This window comes from Typopeltis vanoorti, unplaced genomic scaffold (genome assembly GCF_054136105.1).
Source record: "Typopeltis vanoorti isolate ZY-2024b unplaced genomic scaffold, IOZ_Tvanoo_1.0 HiC_scaffold_582, whole genome shotgun sequence".
Lineage (NCBI taxonomy): Eukaryota > Metazoa > Arthropoda > Arachnida > Uropygi > Thelyphonidae > Typopeltis > Typopeltis vanoorti.
Genome location: NW_028328134.1, coordinates 20,015 through 36,652, shown reverse-complemented (window position 1 = coordinate 36,652; position 16,638 = coordinate 20,015). Strand labels below are relative to the sequence as shown.

At 33.3% G+C, this 16,638-nt stretch overlaps 1 protein-coding gene across 1 annotated transcript in view; it reads left to right on the top strand.

Moving 5' to 3' along the window:
* Positions 1-2,028: 2,028 nt before the first annotated feature.
* The window catches only part of LOC150092118 (TBC1 domain family member 25-like), a gene marked incomplete at its 3' end in the record, with an annotated part of 31,336 nt that continues 16,726 nt past the window's right edge, over positions 2,029-16,638 (top strand). The window contains exon 1 of the mRNA XM_090415293.1: positions 2,029-2,256. Coding sequence (XP_090271419.1) covers positions 2,191-2,256 — 66 coding nt within the window. The remainder of the gene's footprint in view (positions 2,257-16,638) is intronic.

Sequence of the window (16,638 nt, the reverse complement as noted above, 5' to 3'; positions counted from 1 at the left end):
ATCGTTTGCCATCATATTCTTCTCAATAGAAACGACTTCTTTAACATGCCTCGCAAAATTGGTAATTATCATTCACGATTGTTTTTTTTAGATCACTCCTATACATGAAAAGTTGCCAACCCATAAAAACGTTTCGTTGATTTAATCTCTAAATGCTTTAGAAACCAAATATAGAACTTTTTATTACCGCTTCTTGCCACCAATTAGCAGGCTCTTACTCCGGGCATTGAAACTCATCTACCACATAATGCTACAGCTGCATTCGAACCAAATTGTTCGAATCCGCTGTAGAATTAAAAAAGATTGCTTTAAAAGATTACTTATTTTGTAATAATAATTTAATATGTTCAATAATGGCATTATCAAAGTATCATGTTTATTGTCATTGGACCTATGATTTATTTATATTATTTATGTTTTTAATCATTCCAGTTACCTGCATCTGCCTATCTTTCACTTATATCAGTGGGGAAAAAAGTATGATAGTTCATGTTCGACTATAAATATAGAATATTTTTGTAGTTGCTTGGACCACTTTTACATTTTTATTCACGTGTATACTTTTTTGTCCAGAAACGGTTACCTTTTTCTTTTTTTTTTTTTTTTCGTTATAGAGAAATTAAATTTTTATAAAGCTAATGCTATTTATTCATATATGATCAAATTTCCAAAGCTATTTTTGAGGAAAAAATTATATTAGCGGATTCATTTATTGGATCTCCAACGACCAAGCTGTGGGTTCCTATCATGGCCATGACTGTCGTTAGGTGGGAGATAAATTTCATCGCCCAGCGTAAAACAACCAATACTACCAACTTCCTTATTGGAGACCTGAAGTGGCTTCAAAAAGTATCGCTTTTGGTTTCCAGAGCAGAGTTTCCGAATTTCCAGAGTTCATAGACCACACATTGAGATTCTCATAATGCATTAGTTATATGCGTACAAATGGCTTATTCGATAATAAATTAAAGTCAAGTATGTAATATCATGAGGCAGTGATATGACTTCGACTCTTGGTTTCTCTCTTTAGAAAGAGAGTAAAAAAACATCGTTGTTGGTTTTACAGCGTTCTCCCCCCCCCCCTCTCTCTCTCTCCCTCTCCTCCAGCACAGTGGATCTCCACTATATGCTGGTTATTCCACTAAGAGAAGGTATCAGTAGATTGAAAATCACTGTTGCTAATAAATCATTATTAACGGAAAATAAAATGAAGAATTTAAAAAACATTCAAATGATTGAATCACGATTTTCATGCATTCCCAAGTTTTTTTAATAAATCTGAGAAAATGTTTGGATCCAATATGCTTTGTTTCATATCTGAATCCCACCATATCCCATAAGCCCAATAATTTGTTCAAGAGTACTCATATTTAAAAACCTAACGCGTGTAAGGTAACAAGTTAATCATTAAACTCATATTAATGAGTTTAATTATTTAAGAGAGAGGGAGGGGGGGGGACTTTCAGGATCCAGTTTCCACAACAATTATTATTTGAAAAGTAGGCACGGCAACTAAAAATGCGAATGGCATATTTTGAGGCGTTGCGCTAATTTGGATACCAATTTAATAATAATAATAATAATTTTAATTAACAATTAATGATAATTAATTAATAATAATAACAATACTTTTACTTTTAAAAATACTTTAAAAATACCTTTAAAAATAATTAAAAAGCACAGAAAATCTCTATGTATACATTTCAAATTAACTTCATCTATTTTGTAAATTATTTGATTTATGAAGGCTTTACTGCTGCATGAGTAAACAAGCATTTCTTTATGACGCATGTCCTTGTTCCTAATTTTTAATAGGTAATCACTCCTAGTTACAATGGATAATTTTTTTTAAAAAAAAAGTACATGTATAATCAATGGAGACTTCTGAACTTTGTATTCTTCCTTGAGAACTCCACTAAAACATTTAATATCAACTGATAACCTAATTCAGGCCGTTAGAGGACGCTACATTATCACAGACGTCAAATGACGTCAGATATACTACTGCGAGGTTTATACGTGAACTTGAAGTGATCTTTTCGAAATGAACAGCTGCTTATAGAGAGAATGTTTTCCTCGTTAAGGAATGTAAGCGCGTGTTCAAGAAATCTCAGAATAAACGATTTCTTCTATTTACTCAGAAGGATCACTTCATTCCCGGTGTTTACTTCATAGCTCAATATTCGAGTCATGGTTTATGGAGTGTCAGAATTTCTTAGGCTGCACTTAAAAGACGCAGTCCGAGTCAGAGCAACGGTAATGAATATTTTAATAACTTTATATAAAATTAATTTATGATTACTAGATAGTATTATCGAATAGCTGAAGCATGAATGTTAAAATCTTTTATAAAATTTGAAAATCATTCAAAACATTCTTGCATTTGCATTCATTTGTATATAAATTAGGGAAGGAAATGCAAATTTCTTTCTAAATAAGTAAATGGATCTGTAAATGTGCATATATATTTTATTTACTTATTTTGTTTTTCAGTTATTCGGAAAGAAAGTTACTTGCGTTATATTCAATTTATTTTATACATTCAATTACTGAAGTACTGCTAATTAGCTTTATTCATATGAATCCTTGTCAGTTTAATCCTGTTATAATGGCTATTATTTTGTTTATTTTAAATTACGAAAAATCTATTCATCTTGGTTATCTTCTAAGCATAAAGGGTGTGTGTTTCGGGGTGTGTGGAGGGGGAAATGATGAACGCAGCAAAAGTATAATACAGCAAGCGATCTTATTTTCTTTTATATAATTAAGTGTGTCTGTGTGCGTACGTGTCGTGAGGACTTGGTTCCAAATTCTGAATTCTATGCATAAGCATTCTACATTTAATCTGTATAATCCTAACAGGTGACATTAATCGAGCTGGTTGCAAGAGTTACTTCTCTAGTTCTACCGCATATTCTGTCCAATAGCAAAAGACTTTCTTTTGAAGTCCACACCTCCAATAGTAGGTGTGAGCCCACTTGACCGTAAACAACTCTGTGTGTGTCTTCACATACGATAACTTTAAAATACTTTTATATTTTAAAATGCAGTTTAAATAACTTACAGCTCCGTTTCACATATTTTTGCAAATACTAGTTCGAATAATTATGAATATAATGATGGTAGACTGCACTAAAAAAGAAGATCGCTTAATGTAACTTAAGAGAAAAAAACACATAGCCCGGAACATCAGGAATGCCGGTAATCCAAAATAACCATTGAATATATCAGGTTATGTATAGTATATATTCAGAAACTTTCTCGGAATATTATCTATTTTAGGGGGGGGGGATCGCAATGGGATCACTTATCCTTGCTGTTATTATTGCTGTAAAAAGAGTTCGATACAAGTAGAAATTACATTTCTTTTTTAATATGGATAGAAATAGTTAAGCATTCAACAAAAATAGTTTATTGTTATAATTTTATCCTAATTGAATGCAAACGATTTCAACTGAATATAGCGTATGTTATTTTTTTAAAAACTCTTCAACTCTTGCCTTTTTTTTCGTAGAAAGTGATAGTTTATATATACATATAATTAGTTTGAAAGCTGAACTATGAATATTGTATTGTGAACGTGTGTTGATTATAAAATAGTTACAATTATTTCCTATATATTGTATAAAAGCTATAGGAAAGAATTATAGCTGCAGTTAATAAAGATGCGATACATACATAAGAAATGAATACATATTTGTGATCCTGCAAACGGCATCCCAAGTTCGTATAAAATACTTAAAGTGATATGAAATTATGAACATTGAAAATATTTATAATGAATTTTAATTTAAACCAAATAATTTTAAATTAAATGCTTAGGTGAGAATAAATAATAAAGACCTTTAATTCCAATTCTTAATTTTGTTAAAATTAGCACCGCTATTAAGAATAATAAAATTAAGAACTTTGCCTAGTCGTCAGTAAATAATTAAATCGGTAAGTGAAGTTCAAATTAGAGCGATTACATGAATAAAATGTGCAGATAGCAAAATATTTCATTAAATTATGAAAGAAAACATGTCTCAAACTATACCTGTCAAATCTATACAATATACAATACACCATGGCCTTTTCCTATGGAGTTCCCAGAGCTTATTGTGGGAGATTACTCTACACGACACTACGCTGTTTACACCACATTATTCACCATACACACACTGCATAATCCATCGTTTTTGTTGCACCACCTATTATAATAGTTCATTATAACTTACTATTATAACTATTAGAACTTAATAATTTTATTGTTATATGACAAAATATATTGCAGATTATATTACAAGATAATTCAGGCGACTTACAAAATTATGAATTAAATAAGATAAATCTACAATCCAAAGATTTCACAAAAGAAAACAAAAATCACGGCATTTAAAGGCAGAGATCATATTAGATCAAAAATAGTCATACAAGACAAATAATAGAGCAGGTGTTGAAATTTAATTATTTAGGTTACATAATAACATATCTTAATGACAAAGGTATAGAGATGAAAAAATAAATGAATTCAGAAAATCTGTAGAAAATTAAAATTATACTAAATTTAAAAAATAAAAAAAAGACGATCCAACCTTAATTTTATAAAATGATCGTCACTCCCACCTTATATGGTTCAGAAATATGGACCGTTAAAAAGAAAGATCAAAGGAAAAGAGGAGCTGGGTATTTTCAACGTAAACGAAAAGATCGAGGAATATAGAGAGAAAAAGGAAGAGCATTTATATAGGATGGAAAGATATCGGCTATCAAAAGAAATGGAAAAATATAGACTAAGGGAGAGAGAAAGAGAGAGAGAGAGAGAGAGAAGAAGAAGAAGAAGAAGACCACTTGCAAAATGGAATGACTAGTTGAAGCTGGAACAGACAAATGCCTAATCCTTGATGAGGATTAGACATAATGACTAATATACCATAATCATCAGGTGACTAATAACACAACTACAGATCTTTAAATAAATTCATTCTTATAAAATGCCTCTACACATGCAAAATGCTATACTGTAATGATATAATCGTTATCGGCGAAGTTTGTTTAAAATTTGTAAAGTATTCAAACATGGGACAAAAAAAAAATCAGGATTTCATTTGTTTTCATGAATGTATCAATATATTTTTTTCTTATATGAACGCAGCAAAAGTTTTTGCTGCGTTCATATTTGTGTATACAAATTTGAATTTGAATTTGTGTATACAAAACATACACCACGCATGCATAGATACATCAAAACTCCACCTTCGTATTTTCCTCTCCTACGGGTAGAGAAAATTAATTCTCCCTGCATTAGATAATTATATATATATATATATATATATATATATATATATATATATATATATATATATATATATATATATATATATATATATATATATATAGATAATGTTATAAAAAATTAGTTTGAGTGACTATATACCGAGAATGAAAAAGAAAAGGTTTACTGTTAAGATACTACTAGTTTCGTTGAATAAATCCACTTCTTCAGGTATCACAGGCAAAGAATTATATAAAATAACAGAGACATGATAAAATTACATAAACAGATCTAGTATAAAACACAATAGTACGAATAGTACATGAATGTACAGTACTATTGCGTTTTATACTAGATCTGTTGATGTAATTTTATCATGTCTCTGTTATTTTATATAATTCTTTGCCTGTGATACCTGAAGAAGTGGATTTATTCAACGAAACTAGTAGTATCTTAACAGTAAACTTTTATTCTTTTTCATTCTCGGTGTATAGTCATTCAAATTAATTATATATATATATATATATATATTAAAATAATGGTCTAGACACCTAACAAATAAACTTTGCTTAATAGAATTCTTGAATAGGGTAAAATAATATCCTGGGAATATTATTCCAATCTTTTAACCAGACTAGACGAAAAAATTCGTGAGAAAAGACCTGGTTTGCAGAAGAAAAAATCATCTTTCATCAGGACAGTGCACCTGCCCACACGCAATGGGAAAATTAAGGGATCTGCACTATGAATTGTTGGAGCATCCACCCTATTCCCCAGATTTGACCCCTCTGACTTCTATCTCTTCCCAAAACTAAAACTCTTCCTCGCTTTTTCTTCGAATCAAGAGGTGATTGCAACTGTAGAAGGGATATTTTGCAGATCTTACTGAGTACTACAGGGACGGGATGATGGGCTGGAGCATCGCTGGAATAAATGTATTAGTCTTAAGGGAGATTATGTTGAAAAATAAAAATAATTTTGAAATTATAAATTCGTTTTTTCATTGTTAGGCCGAGAACTTTTCAGACCACCCTCGTATGCTTAACTTTAATTACTGCATTGTCCGCCTAATAGATAAGAAATAAAGAATTAATAAATATATTGTTCTAATAACTTGTCCTCGTATACATTATTTAAAAAAAAAAAAAAACATCCATGGAGTCAAAAGATTCATCTCGGGAGATTCCACTATTACACACAGCTTATTATATCATGTGCACGTTCAGGAGTTTGTTTTATAATTTCATTATGATCACGTCCGAAGCAAGCGCATTGCGTTTCGCTACCTGGTAAACTGAAAACTGATTTAAACTTACTTTAAAAAAATTAAAAAGTAATAAAAACTAAGCTGAAAATCAAAGTTTTCAGTATAATTCCAACTCGAACAATATATTATTTTTAATTTATCATTTTTGCAAGTGTTCTTATTTTGAAATATGACATTTAATAAGCGCAGATAGCATGCTTACATATTTGTGCATCACTTGTAAAACCAACAAATATTGAATATAAATTTCATTTCAGATTAAAAAATACTATTTCTCATTAATTAATTCTTTAATTTAGAATGTAATTATTAATATAATTACACTGTAATAACATTATTCAATAATATAAGGAGGGTGTGAACACGGGAGTGAGGAGCAGGTTTTTTGCATGGAGAGTGGTGAGTGATTGAAATGCATTGCCCGAGAGTGTGGTGAGCACAAAGACAATGAACATATTTAAAGCGGTATGATAAACTGTCTGTATGATAAACAGTGGACCTCCCACGATGAGTCTTTGAGAGGTTTTTATAATAATAATAATAATAATAATCAATAAAAAATCAATATAATCAATAAAAATGTTACATTCATTTTAATTATAAAACTCATTTTAACATTTCATTCATTTACTTCTGAGTTCTAAAGTGTATAGATCTTAAGTGGTTTTTCTGATACGGAACCGCCTTTGAATTTAAATGATATGGGGGAAAAAACTGTCAGATTTACTCCTTTTTTTTTTTAATCTCCATTTGCACTTTAGAGAACCATGGTCGGAATTCCTTTACATTTTCCAAATTCGCAGCATGCAGAAGTAAAGAATAAAAGTGGTTCGAACTTTCTTTTCCCAAAAGATTTTAAAAACTATACCCCACTTAAAATTCATATTAAACATATCTTTAAATCATTTCGAAATATATGACGAAGGAGAGAAAGGATAATAAATCTAGCATTTTTTTTTTTCCCGGCGATCCATGGGTAGCCACCTCCACCCTTAGCCGTCACTGATAATATCTAACCCAAGGCTAACAGTTATTTCATAGACATTCTATGATAAAAGTACAACAGAAAACTGTCATTATCTCGCGGTCCCTGATCCTAGCACTATATATTGTGATGTTGCGTTTTGTGAAGGCTACGCGTTAAAAACTCGAGTTTTCGGGAGTCTCTCTCTCTCTCTCTCTCTCTGTAAATGCATCGTAGAATTAAATCGTTGAATTTTCCACAAACCTCGACTAAATAAAATGAATAAAGAGTAAAAAGATTCCAAAATAATTATTTGGGAAGAATAAATAAAAGAATGTAGGCTACAATAACATCCAGGAGCTCTCCATGAAGACCAAGAAAGAAATGGATAGAAAATACCAAGAATTATCTCTTAAAAGCTAAACTTCAGATAGACAAGTTTGCCTTTTTACTTTAGCCAGCTAACTGGAGATAAATAGAAAAACTGTCGTTCGTGATAGACTCAATTAGCCTTGGACTGACTGAAGTGGCTGATTAATTGCACTTGCATGCTTTAGGATTTATGTTCTATGACGGTTTTCCTAGCTTTTTTCCCCCGCCATATTGAATTATTTTAGAAAACAAGCTTATAACTGTCTAACAATTTTTGGAAAGGTTGTTGTTGTTGTAGAGGAAGGTTGAAATCCAGATAGGTGTTCTTGTGCTTTTCTTCTGTCAATATTATTCTGAAATTTTCAAATTTAAGAATATTTTACTTATTGTGATAAGTCAGCGTAATGTTAGCTTATCGTTTAAAAAAAAATATCGATACAATCGGGATTCAATTCAGTTGCACTTCGCCACACAGTCATTAAATCATTTAAGGATTATTTAATGCGCAGCAACTAGTGGAATTTTCCGGATTTGAGAATCTTATCAATGACCAGGAACATATATGCTGTATTTTAAAACTAACGTCACGTAGCTGATTACAATTTCGGATTAGATGTACGTCAGCGAATGCAGTTTTTATTTTATTTATCCTAACATATGAGTACTCAGTAAGTCAAGGACATCCCTTAGCAACATGTGGAATTAATAACACTTCAAAGAAAGATACTTGCATCATTTCATGAAAACTAAATAGCATTTTCGAAATCATCTGTTTCTATCCTTGATGCGAAAGGGCAAGTCACGTGTTGGAGGAAGGAAATTTATAAACACACGGTCATGTTTATCATAAACAGTATCTGGTTTCATTTAGAGGTACTGTTGAGAATATCGCCGATTTAGGACATAACATTTTTCTATACATCACTCAGAAATTGCCAAATATTGTAGCAGTTGTCGAACTTTTTTGTCGACCATCTAGATAACCAGGCGAACAGTAAAACTGAACACAATTGAGATGGCTTTGGAAAGGTAGCAGTGAAAATGCTTACAGTTGAGCAGTGGATGTTTCCTACTTAAACAACAGATGAAAGAATTTTATGGCGGAGATTTGTTTTGTATAAAAGAACAGTCAACACAAATAAAAATGAATAGTATAATGCACTGAATCTCGGTCCTCTTAAACTGACATTGAAAATATAGAAATACAGTTGTACATATATTTACAATTAATTTCCTTCTCTTTGTCTCAAAAGTTGTAATGGCTTCTTGGATAGTACAGTAGTTGAGAAAGAGAGAAGATTCTCAAGTATAAACGGTTTTTTTTTTTTTTTTTTTTTTTTGTCCACCTCGGTCTGTTAGGAAGTAAGATCTGTCTCAACCCACGGTGACAATTCAGTTTCTACTCAATACCACACTTCATCTGCAAGCATTAGCAGACACTCGTAAAAGCTGTTTTTAATAGCTTTATTTTGGCGGTTTTATCACCAATCGGTATACTCAGGTCTATCAGTTGGCTCACTGTGAAAACAGAAATAGCAGATCTCTCAGAAAAGAGAACTGACGAAAGTTGTACGACATGCGATCATACAACGGTATGTCTGACCAGATATATGGCAAGCGACCAGTATATTTGTTTTATATTTCTGTGTACTATTGATCCTCGATATTCACCGCTACCTTTTCAATATCTGATAACTGAAAAATGAGCCCTATACGAACATTCTTTCAGTATGTATGTATGTATGTATCTCACTTTTGAAAGAAGACAGACATAAATGAAAACAAATGTTATGCCTACCATCTAAGTTATATATTTTTTTCACCTTTGTTTAATGGATATTTTGAATAGACAGAGAGAATAAGGTGGCACATGGGTTATGATGCAGTGTGACCGCTGACAGCATTCATCATTCAGTACTTAAATATACTTTTATTTTATGCAAAACATAAAAAAGCAGATGCAAAGTAGCACGATATTGCCCATTTAATCAGGATTACGATCAGTTTCGTGTAGGATTGAAGATGAAGACTCCAAAAGATTTCGAGGAAGTGTAGCAAAACATGATGGTCAAAGTACTTAACTTTATATACGATATCGATGGATCAAATGCTACTTTTTTATATAAGTTATATATGTAAAAATAATTAAGACGCCCAACCATACTTTAGGATAAAGTTTTTTTGCCTAAATATTTATTCTTGTGTGTAAACTGCATGAATTCTTCTGGCCAGTTTGTCTGGTTGCATGATGTAAAATTAGTTTCCGTGACGAAAATCTTTTCACCACGGTATGAGACCGACTAACTCACCTTGAGCTGAAAAGTCCTAATATAGGTTCTTCGCCTCCTGAACAGGATTCGAATTCAGGTCCGTTTCCAACCAAAACGGCAAAACTGAGCTACAGGGCCTCTGTACATTTAATAAACATCCGTCTATTTCGGTTTAGCTCTGCTACTGTTATTTTTATTTTATTTAATTATTGCAATAAGGAATCGATGTATATATGAATTTTAATCACGACTCTTTATTGGTCCGTATATCTAATTAACTACATTTCTCAAGTATTAGACATACTGAATAAATAAAGAGAAGAAAATTGAAATCCCAACAACTATCGAAATTCCGGATGTATGATAAGCGGCAGCGCAGATACGGATGTGTGTGCTGCAGTTGTGCAAGGACGTTATTAAAGCTCTTCCGGTTCTGGAGAAACAGCGGGTTCCAACCCCTAGCTTGATATTTTAATTAAAGCAAGCATGGTAAACTTTTTAACATAACTGTTAATAAAAAATTACGTATACAAAATTTACTATGATACTATTTTAAGTGACACAGAAAACTGTAGCCTTTATTCTAGACGACTTCAACCAACATTAATTTTGAGAATCCTATTTAATAGCTTCCAAAATGAAGACGGAAGTTTAAAATGGGGGAAGGCTTTATGGAGAAAACTAAAACTGTATACATTGTCTTTCAATTTCATCTGTCAGTGCTGTTAGGGTGGATATAATAGAATCAGTAGATCCCATTCCTGATCCTATGATGCCCATCGGAGTTAATATACTGAGTATGGATATTTGCTCGTGTTATCCCGTCACCGATATTTCATTGCACTAGGGTGTTTCATCACACACGCCTTGCCAACAACTATCAGATCGATAACGAAGCTATGCACCCTGATAAGAATATCTGTTTTCAGTTGATTGTCTAGACTTCCTCAAACCAAAAGGCTTATAATAGGATTATTTTTGTGCTATCTGAAACCCATGTAATAATTTTTCTACTTTGGGGTAAAAAGACTGAGATAAAATATGCAAGTTTAAAGGGCATCTTAACACAAATCAGGAGAATGGCCCTCGATCATTTTTTCTTATTTTCAGTAATATCATCAGGTAGTATAAGAGTGCATTTAAATCGTCATAAGCCTTCTAAAGTTATATGTAAAGGCTGACTCACGATTATATGATTGCACGATAGATGCATATTGTGGCAACACCTGATTCCATAATACTAGGGTGCCAGAAGAAAAGTATTATGCGTTCGATTTCGAATCGCCGATTGGAAGAACTTTTTTTTTTTTCAGTCAGATTTCGAGTTAATTAATATTTGGAACAGAGAAATGCTTTTTTTTTTTTTTTTTTTTTTTCATCCCGGAAACCCGGCATTTTTTATCTCCAGAACTCAGAAGAACTGACCTTCACTATATCAGACAAGAATGTGAGTTGATATAGCTAACAGATGATTTACGTCTACAACTTAAAGGCAACGTAGTATGAATCCATGTTTATTGGAGGCTTCAAGTAGCTTGTTTTTGATCTAGAGCAGGTTTGAAGTAGCAATGTTTGATTCTAGAACAGGATGACCGGATTATCCTTAGCTCGTAAATGGTATTAATGTACTGTAGGTTTAGAGACTTTTATGAACGGGAATCACATACAAATAACAACAAAATCAACTATAAGATAAAAGTACCTTAAATAATTACTCGAAAAATAAACAGGGAACTTAAAGATCCTAAATAGTGTGAGGACTAGAAATTAAAACAAAGACAAAAAAAAAAAAAAAAAAATTAAAGAGACACTGGAGAAAATTATTATTATTATTATTATTATTATTATTATTAAGAGAAACCGCCAGAAAGTCAGAGACTCATCGAGAGAGACCACGTATAAACCGCACGAGCTGTCATATCTGTTCTTAAATTCATTCACATTACCTGCACGCGTGCCCAAATGCACACATCTAATGCTACTCCATTCCAATCACGATGAGAGAAATGCTCTATGAGAGAAAAATCTAGCTCTCTAATCTCCCTCTTGACGGCATTCATTGTCAACTTCCAAAGATACTCTCTCGTCCTTTCCTCACCCTCCATAAAATGAAAAATTCCATCTGTTGGTATCGTGTATAACCCTTTCAAAAGTTTGTAAGTCTTAATCATAGCGCCCCCTCTTTCTCCTGTTTGCTAGTTTCTCATGTTAATGCATACTAAGTTGTAATAGAAATCATAAATGCTGTCGACAGAAGCGATTAAAATGGATTCTCCTTCCTCCCATCGGTACCTTAAGACGGGTAGGGTTTCCTGATTTTTTTTTTTTTTTTTTGCTTTATACATTACTTCTCTTCTGTATACAACTCCTAACACTTTCTAACTCCCTGAGTCCTTAGAATATTATTTTCATATTTACATTAAAAACCTCCTTCAAATGCTTGAGTGTATCCAGAAGAGGGCAATCATCGCTGATCCAGATGGCCGCCATGTTAGCGTACTTGCTTTCCAATGAACAGGCTGTAAGTTCAGATCCCGAAACGGATGTTTGAATGTCTTTAGATGGAAGAGGAATTTAATCGACAGTCTGAAACCAGTTGGAGACCTGAAACCATTTGAAAAAGTTCCATCTTTGGTCTCTAGAGCAAGATAATCCACTAATGTAATACTATAGTGGATGGGAGTCACTTAAAAAAAAAAAAAAAAAAAAAACCTCCAACTCCTTTTCCAGAGATTCTTTGTTCCTGAATTATGTATTTTTATAGGTATTTTCGTGGGCAATGCTCCACTGAACAGGCAACCAACATTGCTCTACTTTCTTTTTATCTAAAGTGACCATTTTTTTATTGACGATTATGTGGACGCGAACGCCAAATCATGAAATGATTTGTGCACATTATTATGTAGGTAGTCTCTCTCCTGAGATTTCAGCGAAAGTAAAAATGTTGTTTATTTGGAGTTTCCAAGTTGACCCCTGAAAATAATGTATAATAATACATAACAGCTTCATGTGCTTATGATATTAGTCTGTTATGTTTATAACAAACTAGCCTTCTGCAGACACAACATGTCTGTAAAAGTCTTGTTCGGAGACAAGGATCACTTTATTCTAATCATGAGGAAATGCCAACCCCTGCATGGGAGATGACTTTGATTGCCCTGTGAAACACCGCCACAACTGTTTATTGGATGTGTGATGACCTATTGTCATGTTTTAGTCTCCGGTTTCTGACTACTCCTTTTCTTCTTGCATGTGGTGGGGACAGCGGCCTTTCTATAGGATTATCAACATTACTGAAACCTCGCTATCAGATTCAGATGTAATAAATGGAATCGAGTAAAAGGTATAGTATTTTTAGGAAGGACAGAAGAGATGGAAGAGGAAGGTGAATACAACTAATGATATCAGATGATTTTTGTCCAGTTAGAGTAGACACTCATGAAGACAATACTAATATCACATGTAACAGTGAATTTCAGGCTATCTGGTGTAAAGTCGAGACTAACAGGATAAAATATATGGTAGGATGTTATTACAGACTTGGCGGTTCTGTTCTTGAGGATGATGAACTGCATCGACAACTTACTATGATGGGTACAAAGCGAGTAATTATTATAAGTGACTTAAATTATCCACATATTAATTGGGTAGAAAAGAAAAATCTCCGAATAAGAATGAATGAAACTTTGGTCTGACTTTTGCGAGACAACTTTTGCAGCATTTGAAAGAAGCGGCTTGAGGACGAGTGTTATATTTCATGACAGCGTCAGAAGGTGTCTCAGTTAAGAATCGGAATGTTTTGCTACCAGTTGATGATAGTGATCATGCTGTACTGTCCTGGGAAGTAACTATATCGATGTTCCAATTAGAACAGGTTATATGCTTCGGAATGTTTTGCCACCAGTTGATGATAGTGATCATGCTGTACTGTCCTGGGAAGTAACTATATCGATGTTCCAATTATTAGGTTATATGCTGAACTACAAAGTTGGAAATTGTGACAAACTCAGGAAAATACTACCTTTGGTCCAATGGTATCAGTTACTGAATGGGAAATATATCAGCAGTTCATGTGAAACTTTGAAAAAATGCTTAAGGAACAAATAGGGTGAGAGCGGAATGGATGTAGAATCTTATTAAGCAAGAAATCCATAAAAAGAGGGTCGCGTGGAAGGAATATCGTGAGAATTAGAACGAGAATAATTTTGAAATATGTAAAACACAGGCCAGAACAGTGCTGGCCTGCGTTTTACAGACGTTATGCTGAAAGCTAAATCAGAGTATGAAAAGGAATTGTTGTGCGTGCTAAAAGCAACCGAAAATAATTTTATCGCTACGCTGGAATTAAAAGAAAATAATAAATATGGAGAAATAACTTTTGTGAATACAGACGGAACTCTTGTGTCAGAAGTGGATGAGATCGTTCAAATAATAAGCGCTCGCTTCATTAAGACCTATCAACCAGGTGTACGTAACATGGTGCACAATAGTGCCAATGCATTGGTTAAAGAGATAAAGGCGCATAAAAGTGGGGTTCAACAGCTTTTGCATAGCCAGCATATGAATTCAGCAATAGAGCCAGATGGGATATCAGAAAATGTGCTAAAAGAATGTTCAGCCGAAATGGCTTTGCCCTTGACATGTTGTATACTTGAGTATCAGCTCGGGAAAGATCCCACATGAACAGAAAATAGTACGATAGTCCTTGTACAAAGGTGGTATAAAAACCGATGTGTCTAACCACCAACCTGTCAATAACTCTGGACTTTTGGTGAAGATTTTAGAGAATTTGGTAAGAATTCAAATACGGGAATTGCAAAACGCAGTATAAGTTTTTTAAAAAGAAATCATGTTTAGCAATTTGCTCATATTTTATAAGAATATTACTGCTCAATAGGATAAAAGGAATGGATTTTACTAAAGCATTTGATAGGATACCACATGAAAGGCTGCTGCATAAACTGGAGAATATGGGTTTGGAATATAAACTCTTGACATGATACAGGAGGAGCATGGGGCTACTCCGAGGTTTACCAGCGCCACCATCTCTTTACATGGCGTATGGAGCACAGATAGCTATAAGGACTTAAAACAACTTGGGCTTATGCAGAAGGATATAAAAGTTCTTTCCTTGAGGCCCTACAGGACACACTAGTGGCATGGCATTGCCACCAGAGAATGACTACAATGATAACTAGAACAAGCATAGGGTAAAACACTTGTAAAGGCTTAGGCCTATATCAAGTCTGGACGTGATGCAAGGGTAGTGCTGCCCATAACCAATACAAAGATTTAAAAAAAAATGGTGTGCCCTGGGGATTAGTACGACCATTGTTATTCAATCTATGCATTAATGATATTCGGAAAGACCTGACAGCGATGTTCGATTCATCAGCGATGTTGATGAATTGAACATCGGCAAGCAATCATTAATGCTACTGACGCTTACAGAATAATTTCAATAACCAGAAATGGTTGTCAAATGATGATAATGGCTATTAATTCAATGTTAATAAATGTAAAGTTATCCATTTTGGCGTGGTAAGATTTCGAAGGCATGTTATATATTAGTGAGATAATGGTAGGAGAAACTGATGAGACTAGGGATCTTGGAGTATGCTGGAAAGGAAACCGAAGTTCGAAGATCACATGGCGAAAATTGGAAATGCAAATCAGGGAAAAATTTTCTACACTATTATTCTTAAGAAAGAAAAAAAGACAAGCGACAGCTTACAGCTGTTGTAAAAGACATCAGTGTAGTTGACGAATGATATTCGCATTGAATCATGTGTGGTCGAACATCTGTTGGTGATGAAAAGGCTTTCCAAAAGTGTGAACTTTCAGTTAGTAGCCTAAATTATAGTCACAGACGAGTCAATATTCTGTGAAATGTGATAATTTAAGGGAGAAATCTTTCTCTATCTCTTTCTAAGTAAATTTTAAAGAAGTGGGTGTTTGAATTCGAGATGTATCTGGATTGGGAGTCATCGATCATAATTTTAAGAGCATTCAGATCAACAATGATTGTCCGCATTCCCCTTTCGTTTGGTTATGCCACTTTTGTAAGATCAACGTTTGAAACTTGTTTCAGTTTTTCAATTGACGTATGTGACCTAAGATATAAAGGTTTAGCGCATATCGTGTATTGGGTACAAAGGACATATCTCAGTGCCATCAATAGATTTAAACTAAATACAGCCTCAGTTTGTGAATGTTGCTTGACAACAAGGCAAAGTGTAAAGTTATAACCAATCCTTTCTCTGTTGATAAGCTTTAAGTTGAATTTGGCCCATCTTCATCATCCCCTCCCATCAGCTAAAACGAAACACACGCATATGATGCACAAAGAAAAGGATCGTTATTTCACTTGAAGTTATCGCAGGTCAAATTTACGACGTCAATTGGTTTTTAAATATAGTTTTCGTTTTCTCTGTTATTATTCACAGGAATGAGAAGTCAATTTCGCAATTAGTTTCTTTTAATAGTGTCTGCTGCAAAAAAAAAAAAAAAA